Source organism: Enoplosus armatus, chromosome 10, assembly GCF_043641665.1.
Source record: "Enoplosus armatus isolate fEnoArm2 chromosome 10, fEnoArm2.hap1, whole genome shotgun sequence".
Classification (NCBI taxonomy): domain Eukaryota; kingdom Metazoa; phylum Chordata; class Actinopteri; order Centrarchiformes; family Enoplosidae; genus Enoplosus; species Enoplosus armatus.
This window is the reverse complement of record NC_092189.1, coordinates 1,603,474-1,628,186: the sequence shown is the minus strand read 5'-3', so window position 1 is coordinate 1,628,186 and position 24,713 is coordinate 1,603,474. Positions and strand designations below refer to the sequence as shown.

The following is a 24,713-nucleotide window of genomic DNA, read 5'->3' as shown; positions in this document are numbered from 1 at the left end:
GAAAGCATTTGTTAATGGAGCTGGCTTTGTGCACTGGGGCATGAGGGGGACAAACAAACTGTTGCAACCAAGGTGGAAGTCGTACTGTTTATTTATAGGATAGTAGGACTCAGTGGACACAGAGGACATTTAGCCTGTCCACAGAGTCCTGCTGTATTTTAGAACACATTTCAGACAAAAAAGTGACTCCAACAAGACAGCTTACTCTCATCCAAGTTGGACTGTGTTGCAGACAGAGGTTAGACATATTCTTTTATCAGGACATTTGCTGTAGTTTGCTCTAAAAGGAAGAAGTAACTGGCAAAAACCATCCACTGACCACAGATAAACGTTTCCATTTATATATTTGTGGATAATAATAGGACAATAATGTTGCAATGCAATGACATGACCGGTGAGTCAAGTTTATGATGATGTGAGGAGATCTCCGTTTGGCACAGGTTTAATTGCTGGCGCCGGAAGTGCAGAGTGGATCCACGGCGGCAGCTTGACGAAGGGACGGGCCAGGTCACTCGCCCTCTGAGGACTGTAGCCGTTAGCTAGCCGCGCGAAGAACTCCGCAACACGGATAACACACGCCCGTGTACAGTCTGAGGTAGTGTCCCGCTACGTCTGCCTGTCTCACCCCGTCTGTCTGTCTGCCTGTCTGCCTCACTCCTTGTCTGTCTACTTGTCTGTCTCTACGTCGGCTGACGCCATCCGCAATGAATGGTCCGAGGCTAAGTTGACGTTAGCTCACTTAGCTACGTTGAACTTCGGAGCAGGTAAATGACATTTGTACAGCCTGCCAGAACCGATGTATGCGACCATCATTGTCATTGGTTTTCATATTCCTACACACCACCTTCAAATAGGCGACATAATGTAACGTTAGTTACTGTCACAAAGGTTACGCTCTTTGAACAGTGTAAGTTAATCATTGACATGGTTATCAGCTAACGTTACTGCATCGAGAATAGGGAACCAGACGACTGCGCACACACATATTTATCATGTTTTCTGTTGAATTTTTATCTTTTTATATATATATGTATATATACATCTACTTTATATATTTTATATTTGCCTTTTTGTATTTGACTTGAACTGTTGCGCACCCGCTACCTGGACTTTTTCTCCCAACTGTACTTGAAGTATTTGAAGGTTACACTGCCACTTTACTTTTACCTGTTGCGTTTGCGCCACATTGGTAACTGTGAACTTTCCGCATATTTACTTAAGCATTGCACTAATTAACATTATCTTACTCCAATAAAGATATCTAGAATTGGGGTAATTTTCCATCATTTATTATGGTGACGTGGTGTGGCTACGCATGAATAACGCTGTCAAAGCACAGCCCCAATCCCCCAAGGGCGTTTAAAAGTATACAGTTTAGCTAGCTGGTTTCTTAACAGCACTGGGGTACGTAATAGTCGAGGCACAGCACACAGGCACCGTGCTCACTGGTATGGTCTCCCCCAGTATGTTGTGCTTGTACACATCCAGTCACCGTCTGCGCATTGACCCCGAGGTGAGCTCTCTGCCTGGGGAAAAAAACACACTGAATGTCTTTGATTAGAAATGTAGCTGTGCAGCCAGCTAGTTGTGCAAAGCTAGCTGTGTAGCGACAACCCAACAACAAACGGCACAGCTTGGCTACCCTACCTGCTGTGATTGTGACTTACCTTACCTTACCAGCTGCTATTCGTGCCAAAACCGCACTGCATTAGCGATCCGTGTCCCACGCCGGTCATGACAACGGTTGTGGCAGTTGATAATACAGCAAACGTTCACCTATCCACCATTTAATTAATCACAACTGTAGGCCTGTAAATGGCAACATGTTATTACAAACATATTCACTATTCCTATGAATACATATATGCACAGCATCTTTAAATTAGTAAAACACAGTAAGTGAAATTTTATTTACTTGTGCCGAGCAACAACAAAAAAAAAAGCTCTGAGGAAAAGATGCAGTGCCTGCAGAGGTCAAGCTCGTCTTAACAGGCAAGGCTATGGAAACGTAGCTAAGCTAAGCTCGCTAGTCAGAAGACTGAATGGCGGATCCAAGATGTTTTGCTGCCTTTTCATCTTCACCAGTTAAAGTTAGCGAGCTGTAGACTGGAGGAAAGACCATTTCATTCGCTGAGCCGCCCCAAAAGCGCCACCGGCAGCTACAGGCAACTTTTGAGGTGGAATGTTTTCTTGCATCCTCAAGCTTTTAAAAAAACAAATATATGGATTTCAACCTGATAAAAGTTGTGCTTCTCAGAAACTCTTTTAATATTACAAAGATCCTGCATAAAACACATATACAAAATCCAAGCAATGCAACAGTTAAGCTCTAAGCCAAACATCAAAAGGTGGCAGTGCAAGTATCTGGACAACATGGGACATGTCTCTGTGTTCAAACTTATACAAAGTGAAGAAAACCAGACATTAGAGTAGTGCTTCAGTATTTGATTTCTTTTTAGCCCTGGTTGGGTCCTCCAACCCTGACCAAAGTACCTCTGTAGTTGCTCAATGCTCAGTGTTCTGAGGCAGGTATTGTTTACTTTGCACATAAGGACATACAAGACTCTTGACTTCTGTCAGCTGTCATGCTTACATTATGCTACATTATAATGCACATTCTGAATGAAGTGTGTCTCTCTGTGTAGATGCCAGGTGCTGGTCCATGGGTGTGAGCAAACTGGATGTATTTTACAGAAGGCTGCTCCTCAGCAAACTCTTCATTGGGGGATGGGGGAAGCCTGAAGACCTCAAGAGGTACGGAAAACAGAGAACACCACAGAATACAGCTAGAAATATCAGGAGTGTAGAGAAGCATGCCATCGTCTACAGGAGAACATTATAAGAGGGGAGGAAACAGGCTTTCCTCGGGCAGCTGGGAGATAGTCTCGCCAGCATATCCTGGGTCTGGTCTGTGGTCTCCTCCAGGGACAATGTTTATCAAACTGTTAAAGGGGACCTATTATGCTCATTTCCAGTTCTATATTTTTATTGTGGGACACCACTAGAGCAGCTTTGCATGATTCACAGATCAAATAAGTCCTTCTTCATCTTATACTGTCCATTCATGCAGCCCCTCAGTTCACCCTCTGTCTGAGACAAGCCGTTTGAGCTCCTGTCTCTTTAAGGCCCCCCTTCACCAGAAGCCCACTTTCTTCTGATTGGCCATCTCCAGCGTGCTCGACGGCATATGACAGCAACGGTAACTTAGCTTGGAAAAGAGCGATATGGGGCACTGAATGTGATGAACCTGTTAATCAGATTACTTTAGCTACAAGTAAAGCCATCTGTCCATCAAGAAACTAACCAATTTTCCCTCACAATGGCAAAAGCACCCTCCAACAACCTCCCAACAACCTCCAAAAATTTGAAGAGTAATCCTGAGCAGAGCAGCCTATTTTATGGGCGTGTTTTTTTTTTGGTTTTTTTTCCTTCTTCGTGGGCGTGCTGTACCTGGAGCAGGTGACCATATAAGGAAATGGAGGTAGAGAAACAGTTGAAAACGTTCACAGCAGTCTGAAGCTTGAGCTTTTGGCTCATAGGAGTTACTTTAACATACGTTTGCCTCATTATTTGGCAACTTTGGCAATGTTATCCAACATTGTAACATTATAGAAAATAGAAAAAGCATAATAGGTCCCCTTTAAAAGTAACATTTTACACTTAACTGAAAGATAAACGTATAAATCCTCACTCACAAACTTGATACTAAAAGCTATTTCTCACATTTCTTTTGACTTAAAAGGCAGTATTCTCAATGCAGAGACAGGCAAGCGCGCACACCTTCTGAGACATGTTTTTGAATATGTACAATATATAATTGGTCGTGATGAATAATATGTTATCTGGAGCCAGATGTTTTGGTCACAGTACGGTAGTTTTAACCTACCACTTGCAGCTACTGCTCTCTTGTTATCTTGTCAACTCCGAACACTCATCAGGAGTGCAAACAACAAAAAAAGAACTGCCATCAATTTAGATTGCAGTCACTTTCTATGCATCTTCATTGTCTGTACTTTTACTGTAGTATGGTTTTCTCTGCTGTACCTCCTCTCAGCAGCAGAACGTCCTCTCTGCCCCAGTTTCTATTTCAGCCATTTTCATATTCTTTATATGTTATAAATCTGGGTCTCCCAAACACAGAATTCAGTTAAGATGATGGTCCTTCCTAAATTACATCTATTTACTGCACTCCCAGTAGAGGTAGCTCTTGAATACCATCAGTGCTGGGTTTTCTAGATGGGGTGAAAGAACCCAGCAAACACTGGTCGGACAGTCAAACTGCGTTCCTGGCCAAAAGTCTCAGGGGTCTCATTTATAATGCGTACGCCACTTCCCACCCAAAAGTTGCGATCTATAAAAAGAAACTCTAAGGGAGACTGTGACACCTGTCCGTAAACTCCGAACCACGCGCACAAACATTTTGGAGACGCAGGCGGTGAGGTTTTGAATTGAAGCCAGATTGTATAACGACGCCTCTCACACATTTCATTTCACTTAATATCAAACGTTGATTATCGATCATTGCTGTCGTAAAGGTATTTATTTATATGCATCAATATCCATGTGGTGCTTTGCATTGATGGTTGAATGAGGGCTGGATATGAGGCTGATCCACGCGCGCACATTTCCAGGTGGACTGTGATTTATAAAGGGAACGTAGCCTGCAGGCGAGCGCACGCATGGTTTTATAAGTCTGATTCACTCATTTTTGTGTGCACGCACACACTTTTAGTATGGATGGATTACAAGGATGTGAGTTAATAAGAGATACCAAGACTTGTTATTGGGTCGCACAACTTCAGAACTTTGTCTCACTCATGCTCGATATGAGCGGAGCATCATCGCGAGGACAGAAACAAGGAAGAAACGTTAACACTGTTGAAGTTTGTTGTGAGAGTTTGCTTGTATGTTGGCCTGGACTGGCCTTTTCGGGAGAAAGTGAGATGTTTAATGCCAAGGATACCTTCTCTCTGTTTTTTTTTTTTTTTTGTGAGATACGCCTGAAGGTATGTGTAGAAGTGATATTTACCTCCCTGAAGATTTTCATGTTTGCACGTGAAAAAGCTGTCACCAAATGCTGGCTTCAGAGAAACCCTCCCTCTATGGACCTGTTTATTGGCACTGACCACTGTCATGGAAAGATGACTTATACCCTCGGACTACAGAAAGACAAGGGTGAAAAATACTGGATGAAACGACTCGCACAAGATGGACAATGATTGTTTTTTGTTTTTTATTTTTTTCTCTTTCTCTTTTCATCTTTAACATCAGCCAACAATGCTTAAATCCCTGTGTTAATGAACTTGTCCCTGTGTCTCTGCTTGTGCTCATTGTTGACCCTATCCTAGTCCCCCTGTTTCTGTTCTACATTTCAGTTTCTCCATTGAATTGAAAAGGCTCCTGCTCTTTCAGTAATAAAGCTATTTAAATGTTCTATCATTGTGTTATTCCTTCTTTTCTATTCAGCCGTCTCATTCTGTGACGCCCCAAGGCCTCGACATCTTGCGCAACACTCGTGAGGCAGTTGGGATGCTGTGGGTCTTGAGTAATTGCTGTCTCTTCAAAATGAGAACAGCTCGGAGTTGGCTGACTCGACTCGCGATGGCAACACTGTGGAATAATGATGGCAATTATAATGGAAGTTTGTTTATTCAACTTTATTCAACAAAATATCAAGTACACAACACAATACGAGAGAGCTGACAACAAAAAAATAGTTAAATGAATATTAAGAAATAAGGATTGAAAACAATATAAATCAATGAAATCAACAGACAAGAGCAATGAATTGGACTTCAGGGGGTTTCTGTAATGTTTTGGTAATTTATTTTGTAAGAGCAGTGCGTAACGTAAGTGGTATTGAAAGCATGAGAATTTAAATCAAACCAAAATGTTATTTTACACTGAAAGAATAAATGGATAGATGTTTAATCAGCACGTGACACATCTGGAGGTGCTAGAATAGATTTTATGTAAAATACTGACTTTGTTAGGAGTACAACATCTATTTGGTAAAAGCCATGTTTTGTTTTTTTTTCCAGTTTATTTCTTCCAAATGTGAGTTCCCATAAGATTTTCCTCGCGGGATTATTTTGTTTTGACTTTGTAAACTTGATGAATATGTTTATCGAAGTGTCGTCATTCAGTCGTGAGTGGTGATGTAAAACTTTTGCGTAGCCAAGTGGAGAGTTTCATCAATACCGGGGTGGTATTATTAATGATCAGCTCGGTCTATTGGCAAGCTGTTTCCCATCAAGCGTTTCGCTTCTGCAGCTCGTGAAGAGCAACTGCGGCCAGCAACAGGCCCTCTAAACTGCGCGATTTCCAAGTCTCACGCAGTCGGGCGTCCAGAGCAAGTCGGACAAACTCGCCAGCCATCATGCAATTCACTCGAGACGGGGGTCGGCGTCAGTCTGACTCTGATCTCAAGCAAGCCTCATGCTGTGAGGGGCTGAGGCACTGGCGGGAGGAGCTTAGACAATGCTGGGAGGGATTATGATGGTCCTGGTAGGGACTAAGACATTACTGGGAGGAGCTGAGAGACTGCTGGGAGGAGCTGAGAATCTACTATTTTATCGCATTACTTACTTTGTGGGCTACTGGAGCCAGAAGGTGACATGTTTGTCAAGGACTGGTGGATCCTGGTGGTGTGATGGTGTGAGCAGACAGAATCCCTAAACAGTCTATAAGACCTCATATTTTCTTAAACAAAGAAGTTGTTTTTTTTAGAGTGGTCGCCAAGACGAATATTAGAAGAGGCAAAAGTTGCTGTTGACACTGAAATTAAAAATTCGAGAGAGAAGAAGGTGTAGGTTTTCCAGTTTGCCCCTGTACAGTCAGAGTGTGTGTCCATTAATCAGACAAGCTAATCCCCCCTTGTTTGTGTTTTGCAGAATCTTTGAGTTCCGTAAGATCATTGGAGACAGAGAGAAGTGCAAGTCTCTGGTGCCTCAGGACTATCCAGTGTACATAAACAAGGTACTCCCATCTGCTCTCTCCTCACTGCTCACCAGTAGAACTGGAGGTTGCCCTCTCACAGGTACGTGTCTTTGTTTGCGCCTTCGTTTTCCAGACAGAGGAGCACGCCGACTGTCAGATCCACGATGGGTTCTTCATCTCTCCTCTGGAACACTTGGTTCCTGGGATCCTGCCACCAGAGGCTGTCAAAGCCAGGTACAGAACATGATGTGGCCCCTTACTTGTGACGATGTCGCAGCAGCTCACGTGAGCCCTGTGTGACTTTTTTCCCCGACCAAATGCTGATGACCGTTTTAGTTCATAATGCTGCCTTTTTATCTGTGTGCGTGTGTGTGTGTGTTGTTTCAGGTTCCAGTTTATAGTTCCTAAGAGGTGGCAGAAGAACAGACCAGTATGTATCCACTTGGCTGGGACAGGAGACCACGTAAGGCTCTAAACCTTTTTTTAGCTCAACATAACTTGAACTTAAAGTGTACCCAGGCAGGAAACCCCATACAGGCACCGATATATACTGATCATAGAAAATGCAGCAGTCGCTATGGGAACCAATTTGGAGCTGCATCATCAGTTGGTATCATGATTTGTAGAACCCCGGACAGATGGATCCTCTGTCTGTGTGCTTTCTGATGGTTTGTTTGTGTGTGTGCGTGCAGTTTTTCTGGCGTCGGCGGACCCTGATGGCCAGGCCCATGATCAAGGAGGCAGGAATGGCTTCACTGCTACTGGAGAACCCTTATTATATCCTTCTATCGCACTGCTGATGCTTTGATATAATACAGTAATGAAGAAGACAATAGCGTATCTTGGAAAGAATTCAGAAATTGTACGCGTTTGTGTCTTCCTGTTATCTTTATCTGATGGAAGCTGTCTGTGACCTTTTGGTTTTGTTCCTTGACTGACCTTTTACATGGCTACCGTAAACCCAAAGACCAGCTGTGAGTCACCTCCCCATCACACACTTGTGCCTTGATTGACTGATTGATTACCAAAACAGACAGCAGTAGATCAAAGTTTTAAAACCAGAGAAGCGCAAATGAGAAAAGTCATCATGCTAACACTGACGATTTGCCAACAAGCTAACTGTTGACTCCTTCTGCTGGTCCTTTTTTGGAAAACAGACAGAAATCTGAAGGGATGACATGTGAACAGGGTCTACTTTGTCCAGGTTCTGGAGGATTCTGCTCTTCGTAATGTGGCTGATTGAGAAAAAGACGTCTTAACAAATATAGCAGCCAATATTCATGTTTTTAATACATGATAAAGTGCATTTACTGAAAGGTGTAGCAACTGCAGAATTACACCTTTTAGGTTTATAGGTTTCTTAGGTTTGTAGTTGACCTTTAAATCAGTTGTTTTGGCTTTCACACACACAAACATCCCAGCATGAGATAGATTGAGATTTCACCACTTCATCGTGTTGTTCGAGCACACGTGCAGTTCAGCCTGTGATGGCTGCAGGCTTGTGAGTAGTGGCAGGTAGGGCTGGGTGCTGTTTGAAACCTTAACTCGACTGAAAAGCAAATGAATTGGCAACTATTTCATCATTTTGTGTGTCACTTGGGACAAAAGCCAGATGAATAAATTTGGCATACTGCCCCAGCAGGCTTGAAAGAGTTTGAAGCCTGCTCCCTCACAGAGGACTGCAGCTGTTGTTACAGTGGGTCCCAAGGGAGCTAAATGCATCGCTTCTGTGTGCGCTATCGCCTCCTCGTCTCGACAGATAGACAGATAGACAGACAGAAAGAGACAGAGAGAGAGAGAGACGTAGAGACACAGACAGGCAGAGATGTATGGCAGCGCTATAGTAGCCATAGCAGCTATCATTATAATAATAATAATAGAAATATGACTGATAATAGTAGTTACAGCTGTAATAATAGCAATAGCAGCTTTAATAGTAACAGAACTACGACTAAACATAATAACTGTAGTGATGAGAGTCAAGTAAAGAATGGAAGAAACCTCAGGAAGGGCAACACAGTACAATCACAGCATTGACAATCAGGACGACAGAGTTACAGATGGATTGTTGAGAGATTTCTTTGGCAAAGCAGCAATTGTCTAGAACATACCGAAAAGTGGACTGTGCCACATGCTACGCTAGTGAATCCGGGATGTTTCTATGGATGGTTTGATGCCTCCGTCATTTCTCATGACTGGGATTCCGTTTTGCCTGCTGTGGCTTCAGCTGCCGTCCTCTGCGGGCGAGGGATCAAACTACAGGCAGAGCCGACACTACAGGGGATGATGGGTCAATACTCGGGCAGATTTTCACTGGACGTTTGCTTTAAGGCTGGGATTCATTCAGCGTAAAGTAAACGGGGACATTATTTGTGAGTATTTTAGGCGGTCCAGTCTAAAGAATGTGTCAGACCTGTTTGTGATGGGAGGGGCTTTGATCCTGGAGTCAACGGTGCTTCTCCGTTGGCTGGAGAGAGAAGGTTACTGGCCACTAGGAATGACTGGCATCTCCATGGGAGGATATGTGAGTCACCAAAACAGCACACATTTTTGCCATTTTGTTAACTGACGCACTTTTCACTTTGTCTGGAGACCCCGAGTCACCGGCATGTTGCTTAAACTTTGAAAGTAAATATTTGACATGCAGGCCCGCATACAATTACAAGTGGATCCGATACAACACCTGATCCTACCCATGGAAGTCCCCTGTGTGTCTTTGTGTCCAGATGGCGTCCCTGGCAGTGACTAATTGGCCAAAGCCCATCCCTCTGATTCCCTGTTTGTCCTGGTCCACTGCCTCTAGTGTCTTTACCACGGTAACGCACTCTTTCTACCTGACATATATCAACAAGGACACATTACAGCTGACCTCATAACCAAACATTGTAGCAGAGTGGTTCCTCCTCTTACTTCTTAAGGAAACCCTTCCAAATCTACATTTCTATAGTTTTGTTTTGTTTTGTTTTTCAGCTTAGTTTAGAAAACTTTATTTCTATCACTTACTGTCCACCCAGCAGGTATGACCCTGTCACAGTGTGTGTGTGTGTGTGTGTGTGTGTGTGTGTGTGTGTGCGCGCGTACGTACGTACGTAGGGAGTGCTGAGTAAAGCAGTGAACTGGACCGAGCTGGAGAAGCAGTATGCCATTAACTCAGTGTTTGAAGAGGAGATCATTAAGCTGTTGGAGTACTGTGGGGTATGTTCTCCGTCTACTGTTCACCTCCTCATACTGTCACACAGTGATTGAAAATGTCTGGACGTTTTATATGGCGTTAGAACTCCTCATAAGAACCAGCGGGGGGCGCAATTGGCTTGGTTTGATAAGGATGTTGGTACCAAATCGCTGTAAGTTGATCAGTCGCAGGAAAATGATGTATTATTTGAATGACACATTGTGAATGAATGAACATTTGCTTATTTGTAGCTTTTCTTTATTTCATGTCAGTGTGAGACACTCAAATAATCAGACCACATTAGAAATATTTCAGTCTCTACTGAGCTCTCACAATATGTGATCATTATTTCAGTCGGAGAAGCATCGCATCAAGGACTCGACACATGCATCAATACACATGAGCATCAATAAGTATGAGTGTTTTGTTCTTTCTCCTCATCTGTCAGGCTGATTCCTTTAAGATGGGTCCAGAACTTGTGAAGAATGCGGACTCTTTGGAGCATCTGCTGGGCCTGTCTGGAGATGGCAGAGCGTCAGCTGGCCAGAACTTCAAAGCTGGTGGGGAAGCTGAGGCCGGACGGGGCCTGTTGATTGACGGATGCCCTGAAGGGGGCGGGGCTGGAGACAGATTGAACCAATTCTTATCATCGGTGAGCGGCAGCGAGACGAGCTTGAACACTCTACAGAGGTAATCCGTTTTAGTTATTGGGACTAGAAGCTACTGAATGTGTTCTTTGCTGTATTCAAGGACAAGGCCTCAAATACCATGTTCATCTGTGTAGTATCTACTTTGTTTTCTGGATATATTGTACATGCTTCAACCGTAGACTGTACGTGAAGATGGACGACACATCTATCAAAGTCCTGCCCATACACCTGGCTGACCCAATCGCGAGCACAGCTGTCAATCATGACGTTTCTCCCCGTTTTTATAGCATCAGATATGTGTCCATGTCTCCCATCCGCTAACATGGAGGGGGTGGGGCCTATGACCAATACTGCAGCCAGCCACCAGGGGACGTTTCGGCTTCACTTTGGGGGAGCTGTTATGTCATCCATCTCTATATACAGTCTATGGCTTCATCAGACACCACACCTTCTAACATATTACTTGTATATACATTGGTGTGGTGAAGACACCCCCCCCCCCCCTCTCCATTTATCCCAATGGAGGTTGTTTTGAGACAGTACGTGTCACCTGTGTTCTGTCAAACAAATGTGCATGAAACCGGTTCTGAGCAGTGTAGTGTAGCTTGTTGGGCGGCATGGTGGCGCAGTGGTTAGCTGTACAATGTACAGTGGTTAGCACTGTACATTAGTCATTCAGAATACCAAAGACATTTCCTACATATTAAGTTCAGGCAAAGTTTAAAAAATGTAATCCTCGTCTGCAATATGGAATAATGTACAATTATGAGATTGTCTTGATTGAAAGCATGATTTATTCCCTTGGAGCTAAAATAATCGGCAATCTACCAGAATCTTTGTTTCTTGGTTTATTCTAGACAGGCGCTGTTGTCTTTCGCTCATTACTGAAAAACAGTATTGGTGTATTGGTAGAAAAATACAAGGATTATAAAGGCAACATGAGCCTCTTTCACCATAGGTTCCAATTACAGCAAGTTCAAAACTGGACTAGGTAAGATGGCGGCCACATGGTTCAATCCTGGAATGGGAAGTCATCATGACGTGTAATGTTTTCTGTCTATGGTTTCATGATGGGTTCATGGGTTTCATCTTAAATCTTTTCTTAGAAGCCTCCATGCAAACAACACACTGCACGGGAAGAAGATGGATTCGGCCAAATGCTGTCGGCCATCATTACACAGAGAGTCTATAAGCTTCATGAAGGGAGTGATGGATGAATGCACTCACATGGCCAACTTCTCTGGTAAGTTTTACGGTGCGAACAGATCGACGTGTTTCTGATTAGTGCCATTAACACACAATAGGATAGAGGGAAGTAAACAGACCTCCACAAACGGCTCCAAACAAGTTTACTAAAGCAGTGTTTCCACCGCGCAGAGAGCTTCCAAGCAAGCAATGAAGGTGCTTTCAGACCGTGAGCGGTTGTCGCCGTGAACATCGATGTTCTGCGTATTGACTCGACAGCAGCAGGCCACAATGCCGCTGCCACCCCGAGCTTACGGCTACCTCCGATCCCTCCAGCCTGTCCACCTGTACGGGCCACCGCAGGCTGCTTGCTGTCCACCACCTACTTGTGGCCCTAACTATTGCCAAGAAAACAATACTACTAAACTGGAGCAAGAAAGAAAAAAAATATCATCTCACAATGATTGGATCCCCTAACAAGGCCCCCCCCCCCTTGCTTGAACAGTTCAATAAAACATACTCAACAATTCTCAGATCTATTCTGCTGTATGAAGGCAAATTTGAGCATGGAACAGGAAAAAGGAAAACAAGGGGCAAAAACAAGAACCAATAATGCTAATGATTAATAAAGTTAAACCCATCCTGCAACACTTGCCTGAAATACATCCAAACCCAAACAGGTCACACCCTCCATTTATTAATTAATTCATTTATTTATTTATTTTTTTTTTTATGGTGTTTTTCCTCTTCCCTACCGCTCGCTTTTTTTTATTTGTTTGCTTTGTTGTTTGTATTAATTTGTTGTTACGCGGGCTTTTTGTTTTTTGTTATTTATTTATTAATTTTATTTTTTCTTCTCTCACACGTGTCCCTTTTTGTTTTGTCATCACGTGTTGCCTTTATGTTAATATGTTCATATTGTCTATATGTGTATGCACTATCTGGTGAATTTAGAAAAACAAAAACAAAAAAACAAATCCACCAACTAAGTTGCAATGCCATCACACAGCCAAACAGAGCGGACTGTTTAAATAGAGGAAGTGGATAGCAGTATGACAAAATAAATATAGCAAGTTTTGCTTACTAGTATCATAAAAGTCATTTTATTGTCCCAGGCCGGATAACCAGACACTGACGCTCCAGTACCATTTCTCTGCATTGATGTGTCCGTTCTCTGCTGGTGAACAGCTGTGCAATTCTGGGAACTCGGATACCTGCGAAATCAGCTCCTGTATCGATTCCTTTGCTGTGGTTTATATGGTGGCTATGGTCACACAGCTAGCTAGCTAGTGGCAACCGCTCGCTGTCTGAAAGCACCTTAAGGAACATTACGAGTGGCAGGCTACACATCTGCAGGACATACACACAGTGTTACTCCACCTCCACCAGTCGGGGCTGTTTTTTCTCAACAGGAAGTGTAAGCAACACATGAAGTTGGACAAAGCTACTCCCAAAAAGATTAGTTTGGGGAAGTCATTTAAGAGATGTCCTCGATTCACCAGCCTCAGATCCTCAGGCAGGGAGTTTCAGATCTGAGGGGGGTCCTGACTGCAAAAGCCTGGTCACCTTTAAGTTTTGAGCCGGGACTCAAAAACAGCCAGCAGAGATCCTGCTTGAGGATCTGAGGCTCTGGCTGATTGTGGAGCAGCAATTCAGCAGTATAACTGTAACCAGTGAAGAGGCTGAAACAAGCCAGAGCAGCTGCGTGTTGTACCAGCTGAATTACAATAATCTAACCGAGGTGATATAAAAGCACAAGTGACCGTCTCGAGATCAGGTCGAGAGAAAAGACCAGATTTTTGACTGAACGACTTCTGTAATTTGTTTTTCCGAGCCAAAGGTCCCTGTCAAATATTACACCCAGGTTCCTGGCTGCAGGTTTGACATTTGTAGACAAGGAGCCAATATGCTTTTGTGAAATTGGGGTAGACTTTGGAGGACCAAAAAGAATGATTTCAGATCTGTTTTCATTGAACTGGAGAAAGTGTCAGTCCAGCACTTTTATTTCTCACAGACAAGATAATAACTGATGAAAGCTGCCTTCTTCGCTGGTTTTTAGTGTGTCAACAGCGTAACAATGCATGATGCGTCTCAGTGGCAGCATGTGTGAGTAAATACATGGTATCTGTCCTAGTCCCTGTAGACACCGGTCTCATCATCGTGGTCCAGGCCAAAGAGGACGCCTACATCCCTCGCACGGGGGTCCTCAGTCTGCAGGAGATCTGGCCAGGATGTGAAGTCAGATATCTGAATGGAGGTCACATCAGTGCGTACCTGTTTAAACAGAATGTCTTCAGGTAAACTGCTGACTCTTAAGAATATCAAAAGGTGTGTGTGTGTGTGTGTGTGTGTGTGTGTGGTCAGGTACAAGTCGAGTCGGTAAGTGTTTCGCTAGCTGGCTCCTTCCGATGTTGAAATGCTGCTATGTGAAGGTTAAGGTTCAGCTTTATTGTCATGCAATACAGGATTGCACAATGCAATGCAGTTGTGGCTCCCTCCGTGCTACGGGTGGAAAGCCCAGAGAGGTGGACTGGAGTCACGTGACGCGTCCCAGAGTCAGTCATCAATATGACGACTTTGGACTCTTAAAATCAAAAAAAGACTTTGACTTTCAACACCAGCGACTCATGACCGCATTTGGACTTTAGCCTTTTGACGTGGAATGACTTGAGATCCTCCCCAAAGCCCAAAGAAGAAATCATATCTTCTGCTTCCAACACGAATCAGACATTCAAAACGATCTAGTCGGCCGTCTACAGTCAACAACGTTTTTTTTTTTGTTAATTTCAAGCTTCTTTTCCAAATGGGTTTTTTTTTTTTTTTGCTTGTGAAGTTGATTTAAAACGAATAAGTACGCCTTCGCAAAAGCACGAATTATTTCTGTAAATGTACTTCGCACGAAAATGTAAAATTGAATTGAATTCGGCAAAGAACTCGTTTAAGCACGTCCACGTTGCATTGGATTGTCTAATAACGCTTCTCCTTATGAAGGTGGTTATGTTCAGTTTTTGTTGACACTGTCAGACAGCTGTTGGTTTAACATCTGTCCACCTTCGTTTACATGAACGGGGTGGAATTCGTTTTCTGCATTTTCCACCTCTGTCCCTTACCTGGGACACACAGACACGGCCTGTTATATTGTACCGATATCATACGAGAGTGCATCAACTCAACTTTGTCATGCTACCTCTTGCTCTGTTGAATTGATTGCATATCTGTTTATTTCCAGACAGGCCATATACGATGCATTCAACAGATTCTGCCTGAAGTATCCCAACCTGCACTAGCCATGGCAGACTGCAGCCCTGTCCTCCCCGTAACAGCACCAGGACCTTGTGGCCGGACATTAGAAAAAGCACCGCCTGTCCCCAGACCAGGAGGCTCGACATAAAGCATGGCAGTTAAGATCTCTTCGACTGAGACATGATGGTGCCTGAGTTTTACAGGCTATCCTGAGATAAATGACAGCTGAGCACAGTCACTTTTTAATTCTTTACATTTCCCACTTCTACAAAGGGTGCGCGCGCTGGTGCACCCAAACAACTGTAAGAGTCCGAAAACACACGTGTCGAAACTGTTGTGGGATGCCAGTGTGTGGTTGTCAAAGGAACACTCGGGCCTCTGGTTTCACTTTGGTAAACTGGTGTTAACAGAAAATAACCACGTGGCAGTGTGTGTTTTCACTCCGCACCTGGTCCACACCACCAGACTGGACATGTCCATCCTGATGTGGCTGTGTTATGAATTCTCCACCTCTGTCCCTTACCTAGAACACACAGACAGACTGCCTGTTATATTGTACCGATATCATACGAGAGTGCATATCAACTCACCGTTACAGCGTGTCGATTATACAGTATGTGATAAATTACAAGAAGAAAGTATGAGGCATAAATACAAGTTTGAATTTCACGCTAATTAAGTTTTTCACGAATTCAGACCCTGTTTTTGATACCATTCATGGTAGGCATTTATTTACAGTATTTACCTTTCATATACGCACTAGTGTTCATTGCCATTCCCCCACAGGAATAAAATGACCTACTTACACATGAGGGACTCTCACCATCTCCTACAGCCGTATCAGAGCTGCTAATGTTGCCGCTAATGCTAACACTTCCAAACCCCTCAGCAATGCTGTCAACTTTACAGTTCCCTGCTGTGTGTGTGTGGGAAAACTACTACCAGCATTAAATCAGATCAGATGGTTTGTTTGGCTGCACTGTAAACAGGTACACCACTAGCTCTCCTGTTGTGTTTCTGACAAAGTAGCTGCTCGGCCAGTGTTTTGCTGTAGTATTAAACCACGCGTACTGTTACCACATTAACCATGGATGGCACCAAATCAACCAGGACTGACATTTTAAGGATTAAGCCTTTGTAGGAACATTAATTTGATGACATAGGAGACAGCAGTATTAATCAGCGTTGGGACAAATAATCAATACGCCTTATTCACGTGAAAGTATCAAACTTTATTTATGCTTTTTTTTTTTTTCCCCCATTGACATTACCCAATCAAAATGAGAACATCGATCAACAAGTTACATTAACAAGAAATAAACACACACAGCATGTGTGGAGATGGTGGCGGAGTAATTCACAAGTCTGGTTGTTGGTAACGTTGCCTGCCACAACGAAAAAGAAATCACAAAACAGTGGAAACATGAGACATTTCTGACATCTAGAAATGATTGTAGAAATCCATTAATGGCAAATGGGTCCGTTTTGTGTCTTTGTCATTGTCAATAACACTGCACCCTTTGAATACATGGCTCAAACTGAGTTTGATTGATCCAAGGTATGTAGGAATGTCTGGAAAAATGCATTTAAGGGTTAAGATGACTGAACAAGCGTTTCTTGATAACGCCAGGTGAATGTGATTAGTGTGAGCGGAGGATGAAGCTGTGTTAAGCTGCGCTGAGGTCAGCAGCAGGGATGGCAGATAGAGTCTAGTCATGAACATGCCGTTTTGAAACTGGAGGCCTGGGTGTTTTCTGACAGAGGTGTCACAGCTTGGCTTGATTTGGTCCAGATATCATTTTACGTGCCACACTTCAATATATTATAATAAAGTGCATGAAATGCTACATTAGCATATGAACGTGTCTTTTGAAACGTGTTCCCTCAGAGCAGACAGGCTGTCTCTCCTCTCTTCTTCCAGCTCATTGGCAGTGAGCGCATGTCTATTGATGTGACTCGGTACCCTGTGAACATGTTCCATTGTCTTTTTTTTTTCTTTTTCTTCAAACGATAAAAGAAAAGAATTACTGCCTGCGTCACTTTCACTGCATCCACTGTTGTTCTCCTGGCTTTGGTCCAGGAGAACAACAGTGATCCAATACTGGATTTTCCTTCAGTGATTAAATATAATCAGTACTCGTTAGTTTTTGGTAAGAAGCCCTCAAAAAGCAAATCAGATTTGACAGAATTAAACTAATCTCCCAGGTGGAACTGTCACCTAACTAACATTAGTGAGCATCAGTGCACCAGTGAGCCATGGCAGTGCACATCATGCGCAATAGCAACTGGCTAATCTAAGTGGAATGTTGTTATTAATGATATTAATTATGCCTGTGCTGTTCCTGCTTTTTTTTTTTGTTTTTGGCCCTATCCCAGAAAGATGAAGTGTTGAACCTCCAGGAATCCTCAAAAAAATCACCCGCCTCCCTTACAGACAGAAGAACAGCCACAGTCATCCTCCAGTCCTCCTGTGCCATGTTGTTGTAGTTCCAGTTATGTAATGTTTATGTAATGGTGCCACTGACACAGCAGACCTTCTTTGTCCCGACCAGGCGGTTTGTAGTCCGCCACACGCTACGATCCAGCAAATTCAGCCGCTGGATTCTTTTATATCTATACGTTTGTACAATGCGTGGAAGTAAACACTGAATAATGTTATTCTTGCTCGGTCTGAGATTCTGTTGTTAGTAGGATCTACAAAAGTTAGTGTTTTTTTGTTTTTGTTTTGTTTTTAAATGAGATTGCTCCTCACTTCAACTGATATTAAAACCTCAACTACACTAATAAAGCGGTTCTACAGACACTCTGCTGTACAACATTTAACATTTGTAAGATGACTGTTTCTAAATAAAAGATAACTGGTAAGAGTCTGTGTTTTTCTTCTTGTCAACAAATCCCATGTGCAAGAGCCAAACCAATAACGTACTGTATTGAAAGCTTGATATGTCTTATTCCAACAGCTGTTAAAGACACATCAAATATACCACCAAATGATAGAATAACACCAGACTTATTCTTTCAGGGAAGAAACTGTAGGATTATTTTGATAATAGTGATCTTATGGTTTGAATGTTTAAGAAGCAATGATTATCATTTCAGTAGAAAAGGACCTTTGCATACCAACTCAAATAGGCTGCACATTGTGTTTGCACATCAACAATTAAACTATGGTATAGTGGATGCTGAACAGTCTCGATTCAGTTTTGTACCCATCACAAACATGATCATCAGATGCAAATGAAAGGGTTTGGTGGTGGCTGATGATACAAAGCATTACACTTGGATGCCAGAGACCAGATTTAACATCCTGTCTTACACTGGCTGTCACCACAGGAGTGGCTGATGTAGGAATAAAAGCATGAAAAACAGCTCAGCTCAGGATGAACTTTTTTTTTTAACCATGAATGGATTTTCAAAATACACTGTCCATCCCGTTATTAAACAACGCATCTCTTTTTAGTCTCTGTCTTTTTCAGTGATCACTAACAGTGAAGCAGGACACAGCATCATATAGATGTAGTTTCCCTGGTCCTGAGGCCCAGTCACACTATGGATGCTGAACTGACTCTTCCCTTGATTTAAGATGCGGAGGTCACACACTCCACTGATATGTGCACCATTGTACTGCACACAACTGTCCATTAGAAACCAATAAAATGATCCCCTTCTGACAAAAACTGCAACTTTCCTGACTTGCGAAATGATCTTTTGGATTGACTGACATCATTATGCGTAACTCATGACACAATTCAAACGGGGTCGTTCTTAACTACCGTACACGTTTGCGAACCGGAAGGGGAGGGACGTCGCCTCTGTATTTGCACTTTAACTTTTAAGACTTTTATTTTGTAGCTTGTTTACATGCGTCGAGGTGGAGCCGGACGTGACGTCGGCTGCTCTGTGTACACCAGCTGATCGGAGGAAAAAAAAGCAGGTCCGTCATTATGGCGTGTGTTTTGTAACAGATAAGAATATCTGGGGGGACATCGGCAGTCCGAGCTCCCGACGCGCGCTTTCAGCGGGAAACTGCAGCAGGCGCGCGCGTGCGCCGCTGACACTGCAGCTCGAGAGGCCCGTTTGCTCCGGCCGACACATCGCCAGGGCCCGTCCGCGATGCTAAGCTAACCAGCTAGCTGTCACCGTTAGCGGGGTTGAGTGTAAACCGCTGGGGAAAGAAGTGGACGCGCTCGACCAAACGATGACGGTCTGACGAACGGACACGTATATTTGACGCTAAGCTAATGGCAGCCGTGAATGGGCAGACTGGTAGCCCGTCTGTAGCCCCTCTGTAGCCTGTCCGGTGGGCTCAGACGGCCTCTGACAGAACCCCGAACCTCCCCCCCCCCCCCCCTCCGCCCCCACCTTGTGAGCAACGCTCTCGTCCAGCTCGAAGATGTGGTTGAAGCTGTTCTTCCTGCTCCTGTATTTCCTGGTGCTGTTTATGCTGGCGAGGATCTTTGAGGCCGTAGTTTGGTACGAGACCGGTATGTTCGCCACTCAGCTTGTGGATCCGGTGACGCTCAGCTATAAGAAGTTGAAGACCATCCTGGAGTGTCGGGGGCTGGGGTACTCCGGACTAGCCGAGAAGAAGGACGTCAGCGAGCTGGTGGAGAAATCAGGTAAAGGTCAGGGCTTGGGGGTGTGTGTGTGTGTGTGTTGGGGGGGGGGGGGGGGGGGGCGTCTTTCTTGATCTGTGTCATAATAAAGTCCAGATTAGTTTCACATCACACGAATTAGTCTCTAAAGCAGCCCATAGAATGTCCCACTGAGGAGACATGATGGACATCATATGTACTGCAACCAGTCATTCTCTGTGGCAGTGGAGTCTGGTTATGTTCTGCAGTGTCTTCACCAATACATGTAAAAGATCAGTTCTATTTAGAACAAAACAAAAATCCAGCGACCCCAGACACACTCACTACGCAGTCCAAACCGGAGAAGAGAGAAGAGTCCCCCCCCCCCCAGCCAGCTGGTCCCGATCCCAATCAGACCACACACCAAATGATAAACGGTCAAAAAGAAAAAACAGATTGCATGTTGGGAAAGAAAACCACCGGAACACAGAGTGAATTAGTGGTGACAGCCACACCTTCTCACCTCAAAGCGCCAGACTTTTACCGGAGCAACATTTCCCGAAATATAACCCTGTCCTGAATGTGGATCCAAAGCAGACTCCCTGTTTACTGGGAGACATCATCTTGAGAGTTATGAAAGCTATGAAAACGGATATGAATAATGATCTTTGCAGTTGTTTGTTTGTTCGTTTACTCCTACGCCTGCCAAGTATATTGATTTACAGTAACTCTAATGGTTGAATTTTGTTATGATAATATCTTGAGATGTCAATGTTAAATGGAAGTCACCGCTGTGTGAGTGATGTCAGCTGCGTCTGTCTGTCTGTCTGTCTGTCTGTGTGTGTGTGTGTGTGTGTGTGTGTGTGTGTGTGTGTGTGTGTGTGTGTGTGTGTGTCTGGCACAGCTGACAGAGGGTCAATACATTGGTACAACATTTAACAATGTTGTTTGTAATTTAGGAAATTTAGGATTGGGTTTCTGTAATCCTTGGGCCTTTGGTCACTTTTATGACCCCCCCAACCCTCCCTCCCCTCCAGGAGAGTTGACCCAGGGGGAGCTGTACTCGGCCATCAAGAAGGAGAAGGAGCAGACAGAGGCAGGAGATGCCAGCACCACACACTTCAGTGGGGAGATGCACTTCTATGAACTAGTGGAGGACACTAAAGACGGGATCTGGCTGGTTCAGGTAAAAGCACCCCTCGTTCCTCACAAGGTGAATCGCGAGATGAACCTGTGTGCCGCCCCGATTCTGGACCCGTTAAAACCGCAGACTTTGAACACAGTAACGTGCGGTTAGAGGAAGAATGGCGACTATTTCAGTCGAGTGTGTGTGTGTGTGTGTGTGTGTGTGTGTGTGTGTGTGTGTGTGTGTGTGTGTGTGTGTGTGTCACCTGTCTGACCCTGTCATGTCCCTGTGTGTACCTGCAGGTCATTGCCCAGGACCGGGAGGCTCTGCTCAGTCAGTCCAACTGGGGGAAGATGGTGCAAAAAGTGTCTCAGTTTGGGATCAGAACTGGAACCTTCAACTGCTCTAATGACTACAGGTGGGTGGGGGGGGTGGGGGGGGGGGCTTGCTCAAATGAAAATAATGCTCATTTGGAACCACCGGTCCTAGCAGGGAGATGAGATTTCTTCTTGCCGTAATGCAGCTAGCATTGAGGTTTGCATCTACAGGTGGCGCTCCAGCACTATCATAAATTCAAAATGGCCGTAACATAGTTACATCGGCTGTTATTACAAAGCTGTTTGTGTTTATAAGTCGCTCAGTATAGTCATTGACTCTGGTCTGAACCTGGGTCTCTATACAAACGCTCACCTGGTGTTGTACCCACGTGGTGTCTCCGCTGTGTCCAGCAGGTCATGTATCAGGCGCGGCTGGCAGCGCTCCACCCTCATCATGTCCGTCCCCCAGACCTCCGCGTCAAAGGGCAAAGTCATGCTGAAAGAATACAACGGCCGTCGCATTGAGACCGAGCACATCTTCCGCTGGATGACCTCGCACGTGGCTCATCGGATCAAAACCCTGCGCCGGTCGGAGCAGCTGGCAGAGGAGTGGCGGCCCGACCCGGCCCACCCGGTGAAGATGTTCCTGTTCGCCCGCCTGTCCCAGCCGCCCGCCTTCTTCTCCTCGCTGTCCGTCAAGTTCACCGGCAGGATTGAGTTCATCTTCGTGGACGTGCGTCACTGGGACAACCACAGCAGCCTGTCGGAGATCGGTGTGACGCAGAGCCCCGCCTACATCCTCAAGATGCCAGAGGGCATTTATCGCTATGGCAACAGGTGATGACTGTGGAAAAGATGATGGGTTGAGGTTTATACAAGCAAATAGAAAATCTCTTTGAATTGTTCTTTTTTCGTCTTTCCGCTCCTCCTCTGCTCTCTGTAGCACCGGGGAGTTCCTGTCCCTGGCTGCCATGGATACGTTCCTGCGTTCGGTCCAGCCGGAGGTCAATGATCTGTTTGTCCTCAGTCTGGTCCTGATCAACTTGCTGGCCTGGATGGACCTCTTCATTACACAGGTCACTTAACTGTTTCTGCATTAGTGCATTTGCTCAAGTCCCCGTACTCGCGCGCAATTCTGAGGTACTTGTACTTTACTTGGGTATTTCCATTGAATGTGACTTTGTACTTCTACTCCGCTACATGTATGTGACAGCTGTAGTAAAGCTGGCTGCATGCTACATTTTGGTGATTATACTTTTGTACTTTTACTACTTTGCTATTTTTTTTTATTTAAATGAGAGGATCTGAATGCTGAGGCACCGTTAGTTCTGTATTTGTTGTCCGCTTTTATTTCTAACCAGTATTCATTTTTCACGGGACAGGGAGCAACCGTGAAGCGATTTGTGGTTCTGATCCGAACACTTGGAACCTACAACTCCATACTGCTGGTGTCCTGGCTTCCTGTTCTGGTAGGAAATCTATATCCGCACCACACAGTCCACAATGTGTTCCAAAGCTTTTCATAATGGTTTAATGCAAACGATTTATGGCGATAGATGTTAAATTGGGGTTTTCAAAATAAAGCGACATGGATCCTAGCACCGTGGATTATGACTCTGTTAGGTTCCGACAAGACAAACCTCGATATCCGGCAACTACGTCGGCGTCAAGGGGTCCGTACACCCGGTGGCCGCTATATTAGGGACACCCGTACACCTGCCCGCGTGCAGATGGCAGGTCACAATGTGGTGTAAAACAACATGGATCCACAGTGGCTCAGGCTGGTGGTGTGATAATACCAACTGAGCATCATTTAAATACCACAGCCGGCCATGTGCACCCCTTTACGACCACAGTCTGCCCCTCCTGTGATGTGATGGATAACACGGGATAACTGTTCTGAGGGAAGGTGGGGGGGCGGCGTATTGGAAAGGTCTACCTAATAAAGTGGCCACTATGTATGTAGACTAACCTTATTATTACTTTTTTTTAACTGAGTGGAGAGTTGATAATAACTGATCACTAATGACTGATTGATCACCCCCCCCCCCCCCCTCCCAGGCTCTCCTCCAGCTGCCCTATCTGGACTCTCTGTACGGTTACAGTCTGAAGCTGCTTCGTTATGCCGACACCACCACACTGGCCAGTCTGGTGAGAGCTGACTGGACCTTCTACTCGTCCCACCCGGCTCTCTTCCTGTCCACCTACCTGGCCCACGGCCTGCTGGTCGACTACTTCGAGAAGAAACGCCGCTGTGGCGCCAGAAGCCAAGAAGACAGCACCACCAACCTGGAGTGGCTGGCCAGTCTGTGGGATTGGTACACTTCCTATCTCCTCCACCCAATCGCATCGCTGCAGCAGGTCCCATCTGATCACTCGGACTGGGAGGATGACCCCAACTTCTTATTGGAGCGCTTGGCTTTCCCTGATCTCTGGCTTCGCCCGTTAGTAAACGTGGACTACATGAAAGCCCTGCCAACCTGGAGGTTCAGAGCTGTTGCCCAGCACAGGGGGGAGGGGTCCGATGAAGAGACAGATAGTTCACGTTCGGACACAGAGAGTCAGGAGCAGAGGGATCCCCCTCCTGCAGGTCCCAGCAGACCTCCACACAGCAGCAAAAGACACAAGAGGTCGTTGTGCCACCAGGACAGCAACACACAGCTCTCTGAGTCCAACAGCATGGACCCTGCTGCTGCTGCTGCTGCTGCTGCTGCTGCTGCTGCATCATCCTTATTCTGTCGTCACAGGAACCAAAGCTCACCGCCAACTGTCAGCGCGCCGGAGGACGGCTGCCTCACGCCTGAAGGTGTCTCCAACCACCAGCGCTGCGATTGGTCGGTGTGGCCCTGCGGCGTGCTGCAGTGTTCAGAGTGCGTGGTGTGTCTGGAGAACTTTGCGAGCGGGGAGCTGCTGATGGGTCTGCCCTGCGGCCACGCCTTCCACCAGCAGTGCATTGCGGTGTGGCTGGCGGCGGGCAGGCACTGCTGCCCCGTGTGCCGCTGGCCCAGCTACAAGAAGAAACAGCAGAGAGCCACGCAGAGCGGCACCGCTGGGAGCACACTGCAGGACTGACGAAGAGCCCCCCCCCACTTATCTTCACCTCCCCGGGCTCACTGAAGACGCTGTCTGTTATCGCGGCGGCTCGCTCGGGGTGGAGTTGGGACTGGCGAGGGTTTACGTAGAAGGGAATTGTGAGTAGGCTTCACAGATGAAACTAAGGAGCCCCCCCCCCCCCCCCCCCCCCGGTTTCTGTATAGAGAGAGACATCGAGTCACTCAGTTAACCATAGATGTTAAACGTCGTAGTGCAATAAAAAAAACAAAAATCTAGTTTTTGCTTCTTCTTCTTTTCTTTTTTTTGTCCAACCCCCCCCCCCCCCATCCACCAGTTCAGTTCAGTTTCCAGGACTGAGAGGAAAAGTCTGTTGTGACGACAGACGGGACGAGAAGCTGCTCACTTAATAATATCAAGCTAACATGCATCAAAACACACACTTAACACTGTGTC

At 45.2% G+C, this 24,713-nt stretch overlaps 2 protein-coding genes across 4 annotated transcripts; both read left to right on the top strand.

The window, feature by feature from the left end:
• The first annotated feature begins 523 nt into the window (after positions 1 to 523).
• Positions 524 to 18,054, top strand: abhd18 (abhydrolase domain containing 18). Its single transcript, XM_070913007.1, has 14 exons — positions 524 to 595; positions 2,646 to 2,754; positions 6,894 to 6,978; positions 7,073 to 7,173; positions 7,327 to 7,402; positions 7,632 to 7,716; positions 7,886 to 7,913; positions 9,325 to 9,463; positions 9,666 to 9,755; positions 10,033 to 10,134; positions 10,560 to 10,801; positions 11,868 to 12,004; positions 14,081 to 14,243; positions 15,176 to 18,054. The coding sequence occupies exons 2-14, from the start codon at positions 2,663 to 2,665 to the stop codon at positions 15,231 to 15,233; spliced, it is 1,398 nt and encodes a 465-aa protein (XP_070769108.1). The 5' UTR covers positions 524 to 595; positions 2,646 to 2,662; the 3' UTR covers positions 15,234 to 18,054.
• Positions 18,055 to 19,552: 1,498 nt separating this feature from the next.
• On the top strand, positions 19,553 to 24,425 carry rnf103 (ring finger protein 103). 3 transcript variants are annotated; one of them, XM_070913005.1, is made up of 8 exons: positions 19,553 to 19,808; positions 20,801 to 20,949; positions 21,192 to 21,307; positions 21,621 to 22,043; positions 22,150 to 22,282; positions 22,589 to 22,675; positions 23,268 to 23,773; positions 23,837 to 24,425. In XM_070913005.1, the coding sequence occupies exons 1-8, from the start codon at positions 19,583 to 19,585 to the stop codon at positions 24,276 to 24,278; spliced, it is 2,082 nt and encodes a 693-aa protein (XP_070769106.1). In that variant the 5' UTR covers positions 19,553 to 19,582; the 3' UTR covers positions 24,279 to 24,425. The 3 variants fall into 3 exon arrangements, with proteins under 3 accessions (XP_070769106.1, XP_070769107.1, XP_070769105.1); XM_070913006.1 differs by having other exon boundaries at positions 23,268 to 23,883; positions 24,013 to 24,425; XM_070913004.1 differs by having other exon boundaries at positions 23,268 to 24,425.
• The last annotated feature ends 288 nt before the right edge of the window (positions 24,426 to 24,713 follow it).

Bases quoted from the DNA above. Each gene is read 5' to 3' on its own strand.
- abhd18 (XM_070913007.1), top strand. From the start codon at position 2,663: ATGGGTGTGAGCAAACTGGATGTATTTTACAGAAGGCTGCTCCTCAGC. The intron at 2,755-6,893 runs GTACGGAAAACA...TGTGTTTTGCAG, and splicing joins AAGCCTGAAGACCTCAAGAG to AATCTTTGAGTTCCGTAAGA. The intron at 12,005-14,080 runs GTAAGTTTTACG...TATCTGTCCTAG, and splicing joins TCACATGGCCAACTTCTCTG to TCCCTGTAGACACCGGTCTC.
- rnf103 (XM_070913004.1), top strand. From the start codon at position 19,583: ATGTGGTTGAAGCTGTTCTTCCTGCTCCTGTATTTCCTGGTGCTGTTT. The intron at 22,044-22,149 runs GTGATGACTGTG...TGCTCTCTGTAG, and splicing joins ATTTATCGCTATGGCAACAG to CACCGGGGAGTTCCTGTCCC. The intron at 22,676-23,267 runs GTAGGAAATCTA...CCCCCCTCCCAG, and splicing joins TGTCCTGGCTTCCTGTTCTG to GCTCTCCTCCAGCTGCCCTA.